Source organism: Lates calcarifer, linkage group LG10 (assembly GCF_001640805.2).
Source record: "Lates calcarifer isolate ASB-BC8 linkage group LG10, TLL_Latcal_v3, whole genome shotgun sequence".
In the NCBI taxonomy this organism is placed as follows: Eukaryota; Metazoa; Chordata; class Actinopteri; family Centropomidae; genus Lates; species Lates calcarifer.
In genome coordinates, this window is record NC_066842.1 from 8,528,753 (window position 1) to 8,547,451 (window position 18,699).

The 18,699-nt window shown below is 39.8% G+C and overlaps 3 protein-coding genes across 6 annotated transcripts; 2 read left to right on the top strand and 1 right to left on the bottom strand.

Moving 5' to 3' along the window:
* The first annotated feature begins 376 nt into the window (after positions 1 to 376).
* On the top strand, positions 377 to 4,067 carry dnajb9a (DnaJ heat shock protein family (Hsp40) member B9a). Its single transcript, XM_018684562.2, has 3 exons — positions 377 to 578; positions 1,436 to 1,666; positions 1,884 to 4,067. The coding sequence occupies exons 2-3, from the start codon at positions 1,450 to 1,452 to the stop codon at positions 2,318 to 2,320; spliced, it is 654 nt and encodes a 217-aa protein (XP_018540078.1). The 5' UTR covers positions 377 to 578; positions 1,436 to 1,449; the 3' UTR covers positions 2,321 to 4,067.
* Positions 4,068 to 4,635: 568 nt separating this feature from the next.
* dnm1l (dynamin 1-like) lies at positions 4,636 to 15,198 on the top strand. Of its 4 annotated transcripts, XM_018684555.2 has the most exons (20): positions 4,636 to 4,879; positions 6,734 to 6,878; positions 7,714 to 7,743; positions 8,363 to 8,409; positions 8,893 to 8,964; positions 9,137 to 9,223; positions 9,668 to 9,830; positions 9,972 to 10,092; positions 10,231 to 10,362; positions 10,560 to 10,766; positions 10,885 to 11,005; positions 11,091 to 11,246; positions 11,362 to 11,451; positions 11,550 to 11,642; positions 11,819 to 11,872; positions 12,102 to 12,173; positions 13,022 to 13,198; positions 13,700 to 13,809; positions 13,929 to 14,088; positions 14,843 to 15,198. In XM_018684555.2, exons 1-20 carry the CDS (start codon positions 4,778 to 4,780, stop codon positions 14,897 to 14,899), a joined length of 2,196 nt encoding a protein of 731 aa, XP_018540071.1. In that variant the 5' UTR covers positions 4,636 to 4,777; the 3' UTR covers positions 14,900 to 15,198. The 4 variants fall into 4 exon arrangements, with proteins under 4 accessions (XP_018540071.1, XP_018540073.1, XP_018540072.1 ...); XM_018684557.2 differs by lacking the exon at positions 12,102 to 12,173; XM_018684556.2 differs by lacking the exon at positions 7,714 to 7,743.
* A 429-nt stretch (positions 15,199 to 15,627) lies between these two features.
* Positions 15,628 to 18,511, bottom strand: tnnt2d (troponin T2d, cardiac). Its single transcript, XM_018684559.2, has 12 exons — positions 18,457 to 18,511; positions 18,313 to 18,323; positions 18,208 to 18,225; positions 18,037 to 18,058; positions 17,894 to 17,951; positions 17,687 to 17,803; positions 17,523 to 17,600; positions 17,327 to 17,437; positions 17,006 to 17,118; positions 16,801 to 16,891; positions 16,479 to 16,516; positions 15,628 to 15,809 (listed from the first exon to the last, which is right to left on the bottom strand). The coding sequence occupies exons 1-12, from the start codon at positions 18,492 to 18,494 to the stop codon at positions 15,764 to 15,766; spliced, it is 741 nt and encodes a 246-aa protein (XP_018540075.2). The 5' UTR covers positions 18,495 to 18,511; the 3' UTR covers positions 15,628 to 15,763.
* Between the last annotated feature and the right edge of the window lie 188 nt (positions 18,512 to 18,699).

Consider the following 18,699-nt stretch of genomic DNA (forward strand, 5'->3'; position numbering starts at 1 on the left):
TTTTGGAGAGATGTTGATTCATCTTCATTTTAGAGGCTGCAGTTTGTGATGCTGTTGAATTGTGTTGTATAATACGGAAAGGTGTTTGTATCATTTTGTCCACCCCATTTATATCAATGAGGGTAGACTAAATGACGGTACAATGCAATACAGTCCAACAGCGAACTACATCCTCCAAAATGATGATACAGTCGAATCAACACCTCCCTTAAACAATTTAACTTCAAACAGAATATTATAACCCTCATGAAGGTAGGATTCTTTGCAGGACCGTAAACCAGGTGTACCTTATACACTGCCGAGTGTATAAGTGTATAAGATACCAGGGTTATTATCGGTCAGTTGAGGATGGAATATTGCCTGTACTGACCGACAGAGGGCAGAAGCGCATCAACGTACAATGTCTACTTACACTGATACGGCGAAAGAATCGAAGAGGAGATGGAGACGATGTTGCTGCTAACAACTGCCCTTTGATAACACTCACAACTTACCACTGTCTTGTTTAACATTGGTTAAACAGTTCACAGGCAGTGTGAGTGCAACATATCCAGCTCTCCTGTCAAACTTATAAAAAGGTAGGTGATGGGAACCTAAAAGAAATGAGAATAACGTATCGGGAAGTAGGTTGTGTTAGCCACCGTCAGCTAACGTTAGTAAGAGTGATGTCTGTGATGACAGAGCGTTAGCATCGACCTGCATGAGATCTGGGGAGTAGACCACGCTTAATACTAGATAGATACAAATCACTGTACCCACGCTTGTCAAATCAACCCAGATTTACCTAGATTATTCCAGAGACGTTTAAAACACAGTCTGAAGGGGAAGAGGTCTCTAACTGCTTTTGTATGCTTTACGAAGACCACATCAGACCAGTTAAAGCTTAGAAAAACACTACACGTGGACTTGTCAAATCTGGACTAGATTAACCAGGCGAAACTAAAGACTGTTTACAACACAGTTTACGATTCGTGAAAACACAAGAAAGTCAGTTTTAAAGCAGTACAGTTGCCACTTTTGTCTGTTTTCATAATCGTGGCTATTTGTTAATTATGTCCAGGTTTGATAAATACAAATGTAACTTTAGTTTAAACTAGATGTAGTCTGTTGTCTGAATGGAGAAACAGCAGTGAAATTACTATTTTTGCTTTCACAAATAAGATCTTGAACTGGATTTCATGCAGCATTGAGGCTTTAACTAGATTGTCTAACACCTTTCACAACTATAAGTGGTGCAAAAAGTTGAGAATTGGTCGTCCAGAATTGTAACATAAGTTTCCCTTAACTTCCCACATCTGTCAAATCATATGCTAAATACAGAATTGTACTAACTAAAAGGCATCGTTGTTCTCCAGATGTTTTAGCACCAGTGAACACACGCTAGGTTTGTTGCATTTACAAACCAAACAAACAAATTTTCTCTCTTTAATCCTAGGGACATCAGAGGCCATGGCCACAGCACAGTCTGCTGTAACATTTGCAGTGTGCATCCTCATGATAACAGAGCTGATACTTGCCAAGAAGGACTACTATGATATTCTGGGAGTGCCTAAAGATGCCTCTGAGCGACAGATAAAAAAGGCTTTCCACAAGCTTGCAATGAAATATCACCCTGATAAGAACAAGAGTCCAGACGCTGAAGCGAGATTCAGGGAAATTGCTGAGGGTAGGTCTGATTTTTTTCCTTTTTTTTCTGTAAAGATTCATTGTTACCTGACACACCGCTAATATTAAACTATTGTTTAGCCTGTTTCAGTGTCATTTCTCGAACTCAGTATGTGGCCAAAGTTAGATTTCATTATAGCCAAACCTTTCTAAAATGCTAATGAGATACAACACTACACATCTGCAGCCTCGATCAAATCTCTCTTTGTCATATGCAGCTTATGAAACTTTATCGGATGAAACCAGAAGAAGAGAATATGACCAGTTTGGTGACACTGCTGCATACTTCACCAGGGAGACTCAAGGCAGACATAGACAGGGTGCCCACCAACCTTTCAGCTTCAATTTTGATGACATATTCAAGGACTTTGACATCTACAGCCAGAACAGGCACGCCCGTCACCGAAGACACTTCGATGAACAATCCAGGTCCCACAAGGAGTCCCACAGCAGACACAAGAGACACTTTCAAGGAGGTCTTGGAGCAGGTATCTTTGACGACATGTTTGAAGACATAGAGAGAATGTTTACTTTTGACAGACACACCAAACAGACTGACAACGGGTTTCATGGTGCATCAAAACAGCACTGTAGAACAGTGACACAGCGCCGAGGAAATATGGTAACCACATACACAGACTGCACTGCACCTTGAGATGCAATGTAAAATGACTTAGAATTGCCTTGAGGGGATACAATACTGTTGTATTGATTAGTTAACTGAAAACAACTTGGTTCAAATGCTGTGAAATTTGAACTGTGACATTGAGAACTGACATTCAGGCACAAAATGACAAGCACTGACTACACAGTTTACTTAGCTTAGGTCTAAATTCAAATAAGCTATGTTTTGTTCAACCTATTCCCTGTGTGTGCTCATGGGCTTCTAAATGATTGTAGTTGTTTTTTGCTCCTTGTTGAAGTAAGCTGATTGAGAGTATTTTGTCAGTATTTTTTCAAGCACCTTCTTTTGATAGTCAAATTTGAAAACATTGTTAACTTTTACCGCTTTGAGAAATAAAGTCCCGGCACACAAATGCATCTGTTGGTTCACCACTAGTTCACCTAAAACTCTGTTTCTGTACAGTTTTTAGTTTTTTTTTCTTTTGTATAGAATTTGCTATTGTAAGTCTCCAGTCACAGCTAAAGACAGAGACAATAGCATCCAGTGGAGTTTTGTTTGGTTGTCAAATGGGGAGCAATGTCAACAAAAGCCCAGGACCTGACATACATTGGAGTGTCCAGCGTGTATTTTTGGGTTTGTACTACATCTTGTTGGAAAATGTGTACTCTAAAAAGCCAGTCTTACTGTTGAACGCCATATATTTCAGTGTTTGTGGTTAAATCTAAAGCAGTAATTGTTAAAGAATGTAAACACCCCTAAATGATAAAATATAATTAGGGAAGAGGTACAAATGAATATGGAAATGCTTATGACTCAGATTTTATTGGACGTGACCTGGACAGACCTGCACTATATTCAACCAAGTGTGAAACTTATAATATTGTATTTTGCTGAGAGTTTTGTAATGTATTTTGAGGCCATACTTTGTTGCGTTGGATTGGATTACACTGACAAAGTATCGGCTTCATGTTACAATATAACAAAAAGAATAACAAACACTGCAAACTCTAAAATAATAAGAGTTAAATCAACACTTCTGAAAACTAAGCAAGTTGCACACTAATATTGCAGGGTTATTACTACTGTTTGATTGCATTATATTTTGCAGTTGTGTTATTGTGTTCAACCCTCATATTTTTCAAGGCCATTCTCTTTGATATGACAAGAGGGTTTTGTTGTTTTATTGAAGTATAGGTTATTAATGGATCTTCTGTTAAGCTCTGTTGTCTTACATTGTTTTTACAACTTGCACATCACAATGCTCATTGTCAGACCTTTTTCACTTCAGTGTCCTAAGGCCACCTTCAATACAATGAAAAGTCACAAGTTTAATTTCTACATTTATTCAAACCTGCTCTTTGCTTTTTAAATGTTGGATATGTGATAAGGCCTTACAGTTTCACTACATAAAACCACAATTCCTGAAATATAGGTGTTGAAAAAAGTTGACTGATGTGTAATTTAACTGGCAGTGGACCACTTGAACTGTAAGCTATAGTATGTACTACTAAGCATGCACATAACTAGTGGATGAAACACTGAGCACATAGTGTAGAAGATGAAACCTTTCCTAACATCTCATGTGTTACCTCATTCCTGTAAATTAGGTACAAAGACAGGCTCCTTTCCTCCTTGTTGTGCTGTGCAATATTTATTTTATATATTGGTATTGTTGTTGTAAAATATTCAATAGCACTTTCAATTTTGTCTACATTTCCAAATATGTGTTTTGTTTTTAAAGAATGTGTTTGAAAAAAATAAAACGTAGAGACCTTTATTGAGATTCCCTTTGCTTGTTTATTTTTATGTTCCAGAAGACTGAGAATGTTGTGTTCATTTTACACTTTGAATTGGCAAAAATGCTTAAAGTGTCAGTCAGATTTTTAGACAGTGAGACAGTCTTTGTCCCCAAAATCTAGCACATTCCATGATTAGAGAACATTTTGTAGTATTATAGTCTGTTGTTTTGCTTGAAGTGCGTATGTGGTGATGCTAAAGTTACTTGTCAGTCAAACTCAGCCGGGACACAGTAACCTAGTAGCAAGTCCCCCAAAATATTTTGTTAAACTTACAGTAAAGTCAATTTATTTTCCAAAAGCTAAGAGACGACTCACAAATTATGCGATTTCATCAGAAATGTATGCATTTCATTCTTGGGTTTGTGTCATATATAAATATTTTGGTACTCACCCTAGTTACTGTTGAAAAAATACTTAGCTTTCCTTTCATTGGTTCAACACGAGTATGATGTCATCTGTAGGAAATGTAGTTCTGAAAAAGTGAAATCCCGAACACTGAGCTATTGAGCGGGACGCTAGCGAACACAAACTCCCATGATGCAACTCTGAACAACTGTTTGCGCAGTTGTTCGGAGATCCAGAGAGACGCCAGTAGCTTTAGCTCAGGGACATTGAATGACTTTGTACCCGTTTGCAGCAGCGTAAAGAAAGTTGTCTTTTTGACAGGTCGGGATCAGTATCGGAGCCAATGGAGGCCCTCATACCTGTCATAAACAAACTTCAAGATGTATTTAACACGGTCGGCGCAGATATAATTCAACTGCCGCAGATAGTTGTTGTGGGAACTCAGGTGAGAGACGTCACTTTGCTTGAAGGCTAGCAACTTAGTTAGCCTGCGTCAACTTATTGTTTTGGCTACTTCTCCTGCCTTTATCGCGGTTTCTCTTTCAGTTTCGTGCAGGTGCAATAGACATTAATGTGAACAATGACTTTACATGAATTTCGCCTTTTACCCTCATCTAAGTTAACTAGTTAACTAGCAGCAAAGTTAGCATTAGCTACATGTGATCTCACATATAATTCACTCTTTGGACTGACAGTTGGGGGACAAGCAAGAATAGCTTTCAGATCACTATCTCAAAAATTATTATTTGATTTCCTTTAACTTCATTAGGTTTAGTTTGTTACACTTAAAGAAGGCTGCTGCAAAGATCTTCAAAATCGGGTAATCTGGTGATCGTTTCTTCGATCAGTTAATCGTTAGGCTATGAAACATAAATAGGTTGTCAAAACACTTTACCGACTTGAAGGTGATTTCTTCCAGTTTATTGGTCACATCTAATTAGAGCTGCTGCAGTTAGTAGATGAATCCATTAACTGATTGATTAGCAACTATTTTGCTAGTTGAACAACTGATATAGTTAGTTCTGATGCAAACATTTACAGCTGTTTGCTGTTTTTCCTTGTTATACATGTTAGTAAAGTAATTATCTCTGGATTTTGGACTGTTGGTCATAAAAAATATTGTTTTAATTAATCAGCAGTTTAAATGATAATAAAAAAAAATGTTAAATGCAGCATCTACATCTAACTAATACCATTGTAATGGAATAGAATTGAACAGCCCTGCATTAAATCCTTCTGTAGCATAGGCTAAAATATTCTGGTGGTGCCATTTTAGAGAGGTTTTAATATGTTAAGTGATATTTAGTCTAGCTTTGACCTCTCGGTATAACAGAACACAATTCAATAGCACCACAAAGTACTGATGACCATAAATCTGAATCAACATCTCTCTTCTCTAATACAGTTTCAGCCTGACCATCTAACTACCTTGTGTACACATTAGAGCCTAATTGGTTTAAAGTGGCAGGTTTTGTCTAACACGTTTACTTTCACTGGTTGCCTAATAGGATGTGACTGTCTCAGACCTTTTGGCAGTCGTGTGATGAGGGCATTACAGTGAGACAAAACAAGCCAAAGGATGTTTTAAATGCCTCATTTGTTATGTTTGTCCTCAGATCTGCAAAGACTTCCTCTCAGGACAGCTGAAACTGATACTAGGTGCCAAGTACTAACAATTGGTTATTCCTGTCGTGTCTGTAATTAGGTCCACCTATAGCAGTCAAAACAACAGCTACAGAGGAAGTAACAGATCACATTTTTAGCCCTCCTGAGGAAATCAGGCCCAGTTCATTAAAGAGGAATCTGTTAGCCAAGTAAGCTAGGTGAGGTATTTCAGTTCACCAGATCTCATTAGGGGTTACTCTGACACACATGTCACTGAACAAGAAATTCCCCAGCTATTGGCATCCAGTGTGGATGAATACTGTACACAAGTTGAAACAGCCACAAGGTTTGTGTTCGACCAGTAGCTCAGCACTGCCAGCATTGCCCCTGATAGTTCTTGGGCCTTTCTAAAGTACTACCGCCTTAGCAGGGAGCTAAATTTGGACTCTGGTTCCTCCAGTCAAATGCAGTTAACGTTCCTGAGCTCCTGGAAAAGTTTGTGCAGTGATAACAGGCAAGTAGCTTTGCAGTAGCACACCAAAAATTGTCAGTTGTAGTCAGTCTCAGTACAGTGTTTTTTGCCTGTATTTCCATGACAGGAGGACTAATTTCCCCGCTCAGTGAGTCACACACACACACACACTTCAACCTCTACTTTTGTTTTTTATGATGTTATTATTGTTATTGTCCACAGAGCAGTGGGAAGAGTTCTGTTTTAGAGAGCCTGGTTGGTCGGGACATCCTGCCACGTGGCACTGGCATCGTCACACGCCGACCTCTCATCCTGCAGCTAGTGCACATCGATCAAGAGGACCGCAGGAAAACCAGTGAAGAGAATGGTAACATCACTCTGACCTCTGCTTCTTCTATATCTTTGGTGATGTTTGTTATGCAGTATATTCTATATGCACTTTGCACAGGTGTTTTAATTTCTTCTCTCATCAGGAAATGTAGCAAGTGCGTGCATATGGATGTGGCAGTAAGGATGTTATTCAGAAAAGCAGCTGAAAAGAATCACGTAAATTCAGCAGAATTTGATCTCAGCAGTATGCTTCACCTTAACACTAAGCATACAAGGAAAAGTCATGTATTAGCATAAGTATACTTTAAATTACAAAAAATAAACGTATTCTTTTGATTATTGATGTATTAATGTGCAAGCGTCACTTAAATGTTGCAGTTGGTAAAGGTGGATGTAATTTTAACTCCTTTATATATACAACCAGATTTATTTGTTGATTATACACTGTATTAATAACCTAAGTCTGCCATGTAAATGTAGTGGAATGGAAGTATAAAGTAGGAAAAATGGAAACATTCAAGTGAAGTTCAAATATCTCAGAAATGTAATTAAGTACAGAGCTTGAGTAAATTTAATGTTAAAGTTTTCTCCACTATCTTCTGTAGTCATGAGATTTCTCTGCATTTTAAGTGTTATCGTAATAAACTATAGACTGTATTTCTTTTACTGAAGGAGCAGAACTGTTATCTTCCACTTTTGTGGAAATAAAAAAAAAGAACAGGGGAGTAAAATGTGCCAAGATCCTGCATTTATTTAAAGTTGTCCTCATGGAATGGCCTCAGAGTGACTCTGCATTGCTGCAGAGTGTCATGCAGGAGCTGCAGATAGCCGGGCTAACCCTTTTGTCTCCTGTCGTCTCTCTTTAACCACAGAATCCAAGAAAAATGGACGCCTTTACAGAGGTCTCCTTTTCCTTGTTCTATTTCTTATTGTGTTTATGTATTACATAACGCCTCCCCCCTCCTCTCTCTTTTGCCCATTCTGCCCCATCCAGTCCTGTTTTTGTGCAGCTCCTCCACAGCTGCCAAACCATGTGGCCTCACTCATGCCCTTCCCTCCATTTAGGCTGATCTCTGTCAGATAGACAAGTTAGACAAAGAAAGTTAGCACCTGTAATGTTCTCAAACACCAGCTTCCTCTAAGATGACTAACAGACTCCACCCTTGTGAAGTTGTTCCCTTGTTTTTGTTGCAATGTTGATTATTGCAGCTGAAATAATTATTACCTTGTTTTTGAAATCCTGTTGCAGTCTCTAGTTCTCTGCTTCCCACAATGCACATGCTTTTTTTGCTTTAGGCTTTTATTTGCTTCCATGACTGTTGTGTTCTGCTGTTTTTTTCATCAAAAACTCCTCAGCTGTGAATCTTTAACTGAAGAGTTTTTCCATCCCGTCCTTGCCAACAGAGAAATCCTCCCTTGAGACATTTAACAGATCAATAGTAAAAATAGTAACACTGATTTTAAGGCCACATCTGTCACACCAGTAACAAAACATCTGTCCTCAACTTTGTGCTCCTGCAGGCATCGATGGAGAGGAATGGGGAAAATTCCTACACACCAAAAACAAGGTAGGACCAGAAAACAATACTCTCAGTGGGCTCCCACCACTGTGGTACTCTAAATAGAAACATCTAAATATTTTATAACCCGACTGATCACAAAATACCCTCCTCTATTGATTCACTAGCATTTATAGATTAGCTGCAGTGATTGTTGTGGTATCTTTTCAACAGCAATATCTGCAATCTGTAATGAGAGCTGGCACACACACCCTCTCTGCTGCTAAAAATATTCATATGGCTGTAGGGTAAATGTCCGCCAAGGTTGAATTGTGTCTCTTGAGCTCCACATAGTCCATGTTCAAACAAAGAAACCCTTATAATGTGCTGATAGCCTCATGACACTAAACAGGACATTTCAGGAAGTGCTGCTTTGTAAATTATCCCCATTATGTCCTATTTTCTTTTTCACACGATATCGTTACTGTTGCACACACTAATGCCGCCAGCATGTTGGAGTTTTCACCTTACTGAGTTAAATTGTCCTTTCAGATCTACACAGACTTTGAGGAGATCAGGCACGAAATTGAAGCAGAAACAGAAAGAATTTCTGGCAATAACAAGGTATGCTTATTACACATACCAACAGAATGTTGGGGATGTCAAAAGTTGCCAAACAAGAAATGATATCCCTGGAGAAACTGGATGACCTAATATGTCGGCATTACCTGAGATTTTGTCTCTAGCAGTATTAGTCTGTAAAAGTAAAGAGGAGTTTTGTATTTTTTCCCCCCAGGGTATTAGTGATGAACCCATTCACCTGAAAATCTTCTCGCCTCATGTTGTGAATCTCACATTAGTGGACCTTCCTGGCATTACAAAGGTGAGATAGGTTTCCCTTTTGCTCCCCAGTGTTCAAACTTGTTGCATTTATGAACTCTTATGAATGTCTGAATTTAGTTCTCTCAATAAAAGACTTAGAATGTATCAAAATGTCCTTAATTTCACTAATGGGGTTGAATATTTTTTCCTGCCTGCTATAGTGATAGTGACACTAGTTATACAGTTTAGAACCAAGCTAATTATGTATTATTATTATTATTATTATGTATCATTACTGCTAGCCATTGAATCATGATGGGCGAGTGGCAGTTTAGATTGATTAAAAAATGAATTGGTTAATCCACCCATCAGTTTTCTGCCACTTACCTGGATTAATTCTGTTATGCTATTATTACTTTTTATGACTGTTGAAAAGAAATGAAAAGTCTCACATTTTATTTGGTGAACTCTATGGTTTAAAGTCAGTGTGTATTTTTTAAAACAGGTGCCTGTGGGAGACCAACCCAAAGACATTGAGATCCAGATCAGAGAACTGATCGTCAAGTACATCTCAAACCCTAACTCCATCATCCTGGCTGTGACTGCTGCCAACACAGACATGGCAACCTCAGAGGCTCTGAAAGTGGCCCGTGAGGTCGACCCTGATGGTAAAACGGGCTTATTGTTTCCTTCTTTCTTTGCTTTTAGCTTTGTTTTAATCTTTATTTTATTTCCTTTAGTCCTGTACTCTCTGCCTTCTTTATCGTGGCAGTGTTTTTATAGCCAGGTGTGTATGTCTGTGTGTTTAGGTAGAAGGACACTAGCGGTGGTGACCAAGCTGGATCTGATGGACGCTGGTACAGATGCGATGGACATATTGATGGGCAGAGTCATTCCTGTCAAGCTGGGCATTATTGGAGTAGTCAATAGGTAATAGTGCGTTAATATGTCACATTCACCTCTGATATCACCCTGAATTGATTTGTGTGGGTGTGATGCTCATTGTGGGGGTATTGTTGTGGTAACAATAGACAAAAAAAGCACCTGTAAATCTCACAATTTTTTTAGGAGTCAACTAGATATCAATCAGAAGAAGTCGGTGGCAGATGCTATTCGTGATGAATATGCCTTCCTACAAAAGAAATATCCCTCCCTCGCAAACAGAAATGGAACCAAATATCTGGCCAGAACATTGAACAGGTAGGAGTTTGGATTCATGTATTAATTTGATTTTGAATGAAATATTATTTGTCTTATCAACAAATTAATTTTCTGAGAGTATCGATCTCAATAATTCAAAACCTGACAGAATATGTGACTGTCACCTCTGAATCATCCACATTAACATCCTGCTGTAGTCTCTAGTCTCTTACCTATTTTAATGTTTTCTTTTTTAGGTTACTGATGCACCACATCAGAGACTGTCTTCCTGAGCTGAAGACGAGGATCAATGTGCTGGCAGCCCAGTACCAGTCTTTACTCAACAGTTACGGTGAACCTGTCGATGACAAGAGCGCCACGCTGCTGCAGCTCATTACCAAGTTTGCTGCAGAGTACTGCAACACCATAGAGGGCACGGCCAAGTACATTGAGACAGCTGAACTGTGAGTTACACAACTCTCTGCACTGCATGTGTTCTCCACTGAGGGGTGCTATCATCAGTACTCTCCTGGCTGAGCAAATTCTGCTTCTGTGTTACATGCAGTTTCCTCTTCTTTTTAGATGTGGTGGTGCAAGAATCTGTTATATATTTCACGAGACATTTGGTCGAACACTGGAGTCAGTAGACCCTCTGGGTGGTTTGACAACCATCGATGTGCTCACAGCAATCAGAAATGCAACGGTGGGTTTATGCTGCCTCTCCAACTCTATAGTCTGTGTTTAAACAGCACCTTCTTATAGACTTATAGCTTTATTGTGCTTGACAGGGCCCGAGGCCTGCTTTATTCGTGCCTGAGGTTTCCTTTGAGTTGCTGGTGAAACGGCAGGTGAAGCGTCTGGAGGAGCCCAGTCTTCGCTGTGTGGAGCTGGTTCACGAGGAGATGCAGAGGATCATCCAACACTGCAGCAACTACAGCACGCAGGTACCTCACATACACAATACATACCGTACACTGAAAACTAAAGCACAGTGTTATGCTGTAAATACACAAAACTGCAGTGTCTGATGAAAAGTGCGCTGATTGTTCATCTCTGCAGGAGCTACTGAGGTTTCCAAAGCTCCACGACGCCATAGTAGAAGTGGTCACCTCATTACTTAGAAAGAGACTCCCCGTCACCAATGAAATGGTCAGGACTTGCTCACCATAAACATGTGTCTGAGCATTTGTGAGGGAAGTTTATTCTCACCCTAGTCTGATTAATCGTTGTTGTGAATTTCTTTTCAGGTTCATAACCTTGTTGCCATTGAGCTGGCCTATATCAACACAAAGCACCCTGACTTTGCTGACGCCTGCGGCCTCATGAACAATAACATAGAAGTAAGAAATTAGCTTCTACTCTCACAGACACAGTGGCATTTCTGCTGATTTCATGTCGTACATTTATGTATTGTTTTCTATTTCTCAACTAGATTTTTAGGCTGATTATGAAACTAGCTGCATTTTCTCTTCTTAGATTTGACAGTGGTACATTTGTCAATCTTTTGTCTTTATAGGAGCAGAGACGCAACAGAATGAGAGACCTACCCTCTGCTGTCCCCAGAGACAAGGTACAGTGTGTCTCTGTGACAGTCATAGTTCTTCTGTAACAGGCTTTAACATATTTTCTACCACTGTCACATATATGCATTCAATCTGCTCTCAGAATTCCTCTGTGTTCCTCTCATCTAAGTCTAACACAGTTACTATCTTCACAGTATGTTAAGTTCCTGCACACCTCTATTTGTAGCCCCTGTCAGTTTCTCTGTCCACTCTTTTCTTCCTGATGTCTTTCTTTAGTCCCTTAAAGGCCCAGGTGGGCAATCTCTCTCCCCCACTGAGCCTCCTGCCCCCGAGGGCGAGGTCGCCAAGGTGTGTCCCGTTCACTCACTGCCTGCCCACATTTAACCTCTGCCCACCTCCAAGCCCTTAACTGTCACCCTTGTTTCAGACGTTTCATATTATATTTGAAAGTCCTGTATTCCTCTAAATTCAGCCAAACCCCTCCTGCAGGGATATCAGGTCTTAAGTGTCCAGAAAATGCAGTGGGATTTGAGGGGCAGTTTTTACCTCTACTGATATGACCTTTGATCTTCACACTTTTTTGTATATTTAACCCCTTTTCTCCTGCATGCTGGTTGCTCTTACATAAGAAACACAACAACTTCAGACTCACTTGGCATGTAGTGTTTTATTTATGAATTAAGAAAAACTTTACTTGGTTTGGTAGGGCTGGGTGATATGCTATTTGTAAATTTATAAGAAAACAATATGGAAATACAATGACGTCTGGTTAATCTGGTAAATTTAATAACAACACCAGTCACATTCAGGACTCTTTCAGTTTGGTGGAGCAATATATCTTCTGTTTGAGAAATCTCTGCTGTCTCATGATGACTATTGTTGTATCATCCAGTCTTAAACCTGGGTTGTGTAATTTGAGCACACTGCCTGACAGTGTTTCCACCTGCTTGTTCAGTTTTACCTGAAGAATAAACAGAGTCTGGACAAACTTCTTTGGAGTGAGATCAAAGAAGGCCTATGGCATGTTACTAAGTAAACTTGTTTTGAAAATTAACATACATTTTCTCATGTCTATGCACAGTTTTGTTGATTTAACTTCTTTTCCTGACTTCCTATGCACATGATGTATTTCCAGCCCTTTTAAGTCCTTGAGTGGGATACCTCACCCATCCTCACCCCCGTCTCCCTCCCTGCAGGCAGCAGCCAGCGGCTCTCAGAGCGGCTCTGTCAGCGAGCCACCAGACGGCGGGACGGGGAACTGGAGGGGCATGTTGAAGAGGGGAGAGGAGGGTGCAGCTAGTGAGAGAGCCATGCCCCAAAATCCACTCCCTGTGAGCCCACAGAAGGGCCACGCTGTCAACCTGCTAGATGTGGTGGGTAACAGAGTGATGATGACAGATAGCTTCAGAAAAAATGAGATAATTTCACTTACAAATGGAAGCATGTGCACTTTTTATATTGTAGTTATGAAGACATAATCTAACTTGTTTGGTATACACTGTTTTATTCATATAAAACGTAAAAAGTAATATAGTCCTATCACATATTGAAAGAAAATGAGATGTGGTGAAAGGCTTTAGAAAATCTTATTTAACAAGTTATTGTTTTTGACTCCCTGAAAATTACAGGCCATAGGTAGTTAGAGACAGTGAGATCAGAGAGATTGTTCTTTATTTGAGCTTTGTGGACAACCAGACAAATGTTTAAATAAACTGTTATGCCTGTCTGATGAAAGACAGGTATAATAGAGAGCTGATATTTATTAGTGAAGTGCAGGTTTATCCCTGAAATTGTGTAGGACAGTTATTGTTTGCTCAGTATTCAAGTACGTTCAACTCAGTGCCATTGATCGTGTCTTGTTTTTCATTTCCCAGCCTGTTCCAGTGTCCAGGAAGTTGTCGGCTCGGGAGCAAAGGGACTGTGAGGTTATTGAGAGACTCATCAAGTCGTACTTTCTTATTGTACGGAAAAACATCCAGGACAGGTACATGTTTAAATGTCCTTTCTCCACCCACCCTTGTACTGTTTTAGAAATTTTGGCATGATTGGTCTGCTTTCATGTGCTGCACTGTCTCTTCCTCTGCTGCTGTTGTTTGGCCTCAGTGTACCTAAGGCAGTGATGCACTTCCTGGTAAACCATGTGAAGGACTGCCTGCAGAGTGAGCTGGTGGGCAAGTTATACAAGACGGCCCTGCTGGACGACTTGCTGACAGAGTCCGAGGACATGGCTCAGAGACGCAACGAGGCCGCTGACATGCTCAAGGTAACAGATTTGTCAAGTGTCACTGAGGAGAGCAAAACAAGATCCAGTATCAGTCACACACTCGCTTCTCAGTAAAACATTTACTGTTATTTTAAAACATGAAAAAAATAGTTGAATTCATCAGGCAGATTTAAAAAAAAGACATTTACTTGTTAAAAATAAATCGAAAGTTTAAATTAAAGTTACAAGAAGCAGAGATATAGAGGGATATTATGATTTAAGGGTTAGATTCACAATTGTTCAACTCTTATCTTAAAACAATAGTCAGGTGCCCCTTTTAAAGTGGTCTGACCATTACACGATCCCTTCCCTTCCTCCAGTAATGGGGAACAAAATGCTCTCTTCTTGCTCTGCACACAAATATATTCAAAAGTTTTTCTGAGGCTAATATGAGGCTCCAGCTGCCTGAGATAGACCAATCAAGTTCATGTTTTTCAAAGTAACAGTCTTTGTAGTATGAAATTCCCTCTTTGTGTTTCCCTGTTGAGCTACAATGAAGGGATTGTAACAAAAAGAGGAGAAAAGGCTGTAACTTAAGAAGATATCCACTTGATTTTGACTAATTGGGACAGAGCCTCATGCTAGCTTCAGATAATCTTCTGAATATGTTTTCACTCTGCATGGAAATAGGACCAGCCAATGTGAACAGCCGTGATGATTACAGCATGCAGAAAGAAGTGTGCTCAGGGGTTTGAAAATAACAGAGCTGTTGAATTTACATACTTTCCCTTCTTTTTTTCATTCCTGTGTGAAGGCATTGCAGAAAGCCAGTCAGGTGATAGCAGAGATCAGAGAAACCCACCTGTGGTGAGGGTGGTCTCTCTTCAGCGGGCTCTCTTCATCCCACTTGGACCCTCGTGGACCATCCAACCCACCGGACCCTGACCCTCCCCCTGCTGAGTTTCCCAGCATTTCAGACTGCGGAGACAAAACAACCTGAAAATGCACTGGTGTGGATATATGTATATCTAAACATAGTTTTAATGTACAGTAAGGACTTGGATCAAATGAAGGGCAGTACATATCACCATCAACATCACACATGCTCCTGTCCTAGATTTGTTATATTTTTCTTATGTAATTAAAACAATAAATCTATAGATAATCTTATGCATCACCACTATGTGGAGCCTTGCTGAGGAATGTCTGCTCTTAATGTAGATTTGAATTAAAGCTAGAAATGACAAACACAAGCTACAACATGTAGAAGCTCTCTTTATCATGTCAGTTTTCTCAGTAGGTGTTGGCAGAGTAATGTGCCCACTGCTAATTTTTCCAAAGGAATGCACTTAGTTTAGATATTTTTATTGTGAAAATCCCCCACCATTTTTACACATTCTTCTGTTTCCTGTTAATACAGTATTATTTTTATGTCGACATTGTACATTGCTAAATTAGACCCATATTTGTCCCTGTGTTTACATCCTTATCCTGCCAGAGTACCTTCACTGAGATGTTACTGGCTGCTTGTGTTTTTGTATAAATGTGTTCTGTTCCTACACTGTATGCTGGACAAAACCACACAGAGAGGCAGCAGAGTGGATGTAATGGCTTATTTATTGTTTTGATATCATGATAGCTGACATGTAACCCCAACACAACAGAACAATGCATACACACACACAACAGACACATGGGCCAATCGCTGCTGTCTTGGTCTGCCTCGCCCTCGTCTTTACCTCAGCCGGCCACCCATCTTGCCCTTGCCACGACCCTTGGCACTGAGAGGAAAAGCAAGAAGCAGTGAGTTTAAGACAAGTGGCGGTCAGTTAATTGCAGCATTCAGCAATTAAACCAACAAATCAGGGAAGAAGGTGTATTTTGGTTGATAGAGCACTAAAAACAGTAACCCCAGCCAAACTGCATTAAATATGTTAAAACTTAAGATGATGCATAAATAAAATCTCTGATGTTTTAAGTGCAGATCATCTTCCTTGGACATTCTGATGGTACACAGAAGTTTGGGCACATTATGTCTCAGACTCACAGTTATGGTCAAAAAGAAATTCAAACAATATGGTACAGAATTTGTCTTTCTGCTGATATTACAAATAAAAGCATTCTCTCCTTTATATACTTGAGCGAGTCTCTCAGATAAGTCATCACTAATTCTGCAGTTTCTCTTGGCCTGTTTTTTTTTTTTGTCTGTTTATGATTTATGATAATCACACAGCAGATGTGCCAACAATAAGAGACTGCTGTAGATAATTTGCAAGAACATTTGCATGAAATGAATAAAATGGAGGCAATTAAGAAACAATTAGCCTCAGAGAGAGTTGTGGCAAATGAAGATTTGTCCTCTGTGATCTCTAATACATTTTGTGACTCTAACCAAGAGAAAATCTGAAAAGGAATGCAGTATAAATCCACCGACGGGTTTCTGTACTTACTTCTGGTGATCCTGGACTCGGGCAAGAAGTTGGTTAATCTGGAAAGACACATAATGTTAAGCATTAAAAAAACACAGATAGGATACCTGACATGTCCAGCAGAGGTTGCAAACACACTTCTGGAAACTGGCCGCACACTAAGGTAATTTCTAAAATAAATACCTGTGATTTCTGAAAGAACATTAAACATGGAATAGTTCATTTCAACAATGGTTGTCTCCAGGTGTCCAGTGCTGTACCCTCTTCTTGTTTTATCACTGGGGACATCATTATTGTAGAATGTATCTAAAAAGTGAAGTTCCTCCTGTGTTGAATGACTCACATCATACTTCTGTCTCTTGAGTTTCTCACTCAGATCAAACTTCTCAGCCTCCAGCCCCATCAGCCACTGCCACAGTTCGTTGGCCTTCTCCCTGAACACACACACACACACAAAAACAACACAAAAGTTACATTATGAGTGGGCTTGTATAAAGAGAAATGTTAATTCATCTCATCCAGTTTAATCTTATGTAGCTCTGTCTCACTTGAGCTTATCCTCGTTCAGATGATCAACATTGAGTGGCTTCCTGCGCTCGGCCAGGATCTTCTTCTTCTTCTCCCTCTCAGTCTGTTTCTTACCTCCTCTCCTGTTGTCACTCTGTTATAGTCAAATAAAAAAAACACACACGCTTAAGTCAATCTGAATGCAACAATAACATAGATACTGTTTTGAATTAAGATTTTTATCAATTAACTCAGGCAACAGTACTCAGCAGCTCTACTTGAGAAGGATTTGTGACTTCTCTCTCACCTTTGGGCTGTATAATTCACATTTAAATGCTATGAGACATCATAAGTTGAATGACCTTTTGTCCAGCACTGTACTGCTGGGTCATGTTTGACAGAGCCTTCTTCTTCTTGGCATCCTCATCCTGCTTCTTACGCTGCTCCTCCTGCTCCTTACGCTCCTTCTCCTCCTGTTTACCAGCACAGGTGAGACAATTAGAGCAGAAACTGATATCTTCATGTCATCTCGTGTTATAAACTGTAGTGGGATTCTACCGCAAGTCTGGCCTGCCTCTCCTTCTCTCTCTCTGCCCTGATCCTCTGCTGCTCTGCTCTCTCTGCACGACGCTTCTCCTGTAAAACAAACAAGACTGTCCACGGTCACAGTGATTTGGACCAAACAGAAACACCAGGAGTCTCCAGCGACTGACAGCACTCACGATTCTGTTCACGAGGGCGATGAGCTCCTCTTCCTCCTTCTTCCTCTGGATGAAGTGAGCCTCGATCAGAGACTGCAGCTCAGACAGATCTTTCTCCTGACGCTTCCTGTGGATGTCCTGCCGTCACAACAGGATCAGACATTGTTAGAAAATGTGTCTGTTGTTTGCTGAATTTGATGTTTCTGTCAAGAAGAAGGTTGAACTCACATCAAAGTCCACTTTCTCTCCATCAGGGATCTTTGGGGCGGTTATATTCGTCATGAACCTGCAGGTGTGAAGAGTTTATTGTTATATAATCTACATTAAATACTGCTTTAATTGCTTAACTAAAGGAGAGCTAAGATACTTACTTGGGCTTGGGCTTCGACTCATCTGGAACAAGGACAAGAAAATTGTGAATAAATTGACAAGTGAGTGGCATTTATACATTCAAGAAGTCATTAACCATCTTGTTAGAAAAAGAAAAAAGAGGGAAAAAAGAAGAGGAAAAAAGGAAAAGCATTAATGGGTAGTTTTCTCACCTGTTGCCTCCTCTTGTGCTGATGATCAGGAACATGAATGATTAGTAAAATGTTTGGAAAATTAAATGTGACATACAAAAATATGAACAGATGATGCTCTCTTACCTTCTTCCTCCCTTCAGCAGCAGCAGAACAGCAGCATTGACAAAAGAAAAAATAAATGGCACTCTTAATAAGACTGAATCAATTCTACAAAAATATCAAAATGAATGGACAAATGCTGCAAAAAGTGTAGAAATGATTACATACTGAACTTCCTCCTCCATGACTTCCTCTGTGTCAGACATCTTGTTATAGATGAACTCTGCAAAATGGATTCCTATTAGCCTATTTTTAGAGCGGCAAACAATTCTGATCATTTAACAACACAGCAGAGAGTGAGTTGTTCACACATTTTACAGTGAGTGTCAGTATTGATCCAAGTATCTCAGCTCGCTGCAGCTGTACTACAAGTATATAAGTCTCATTGTGCAAAATGACTGTTGTAAACTT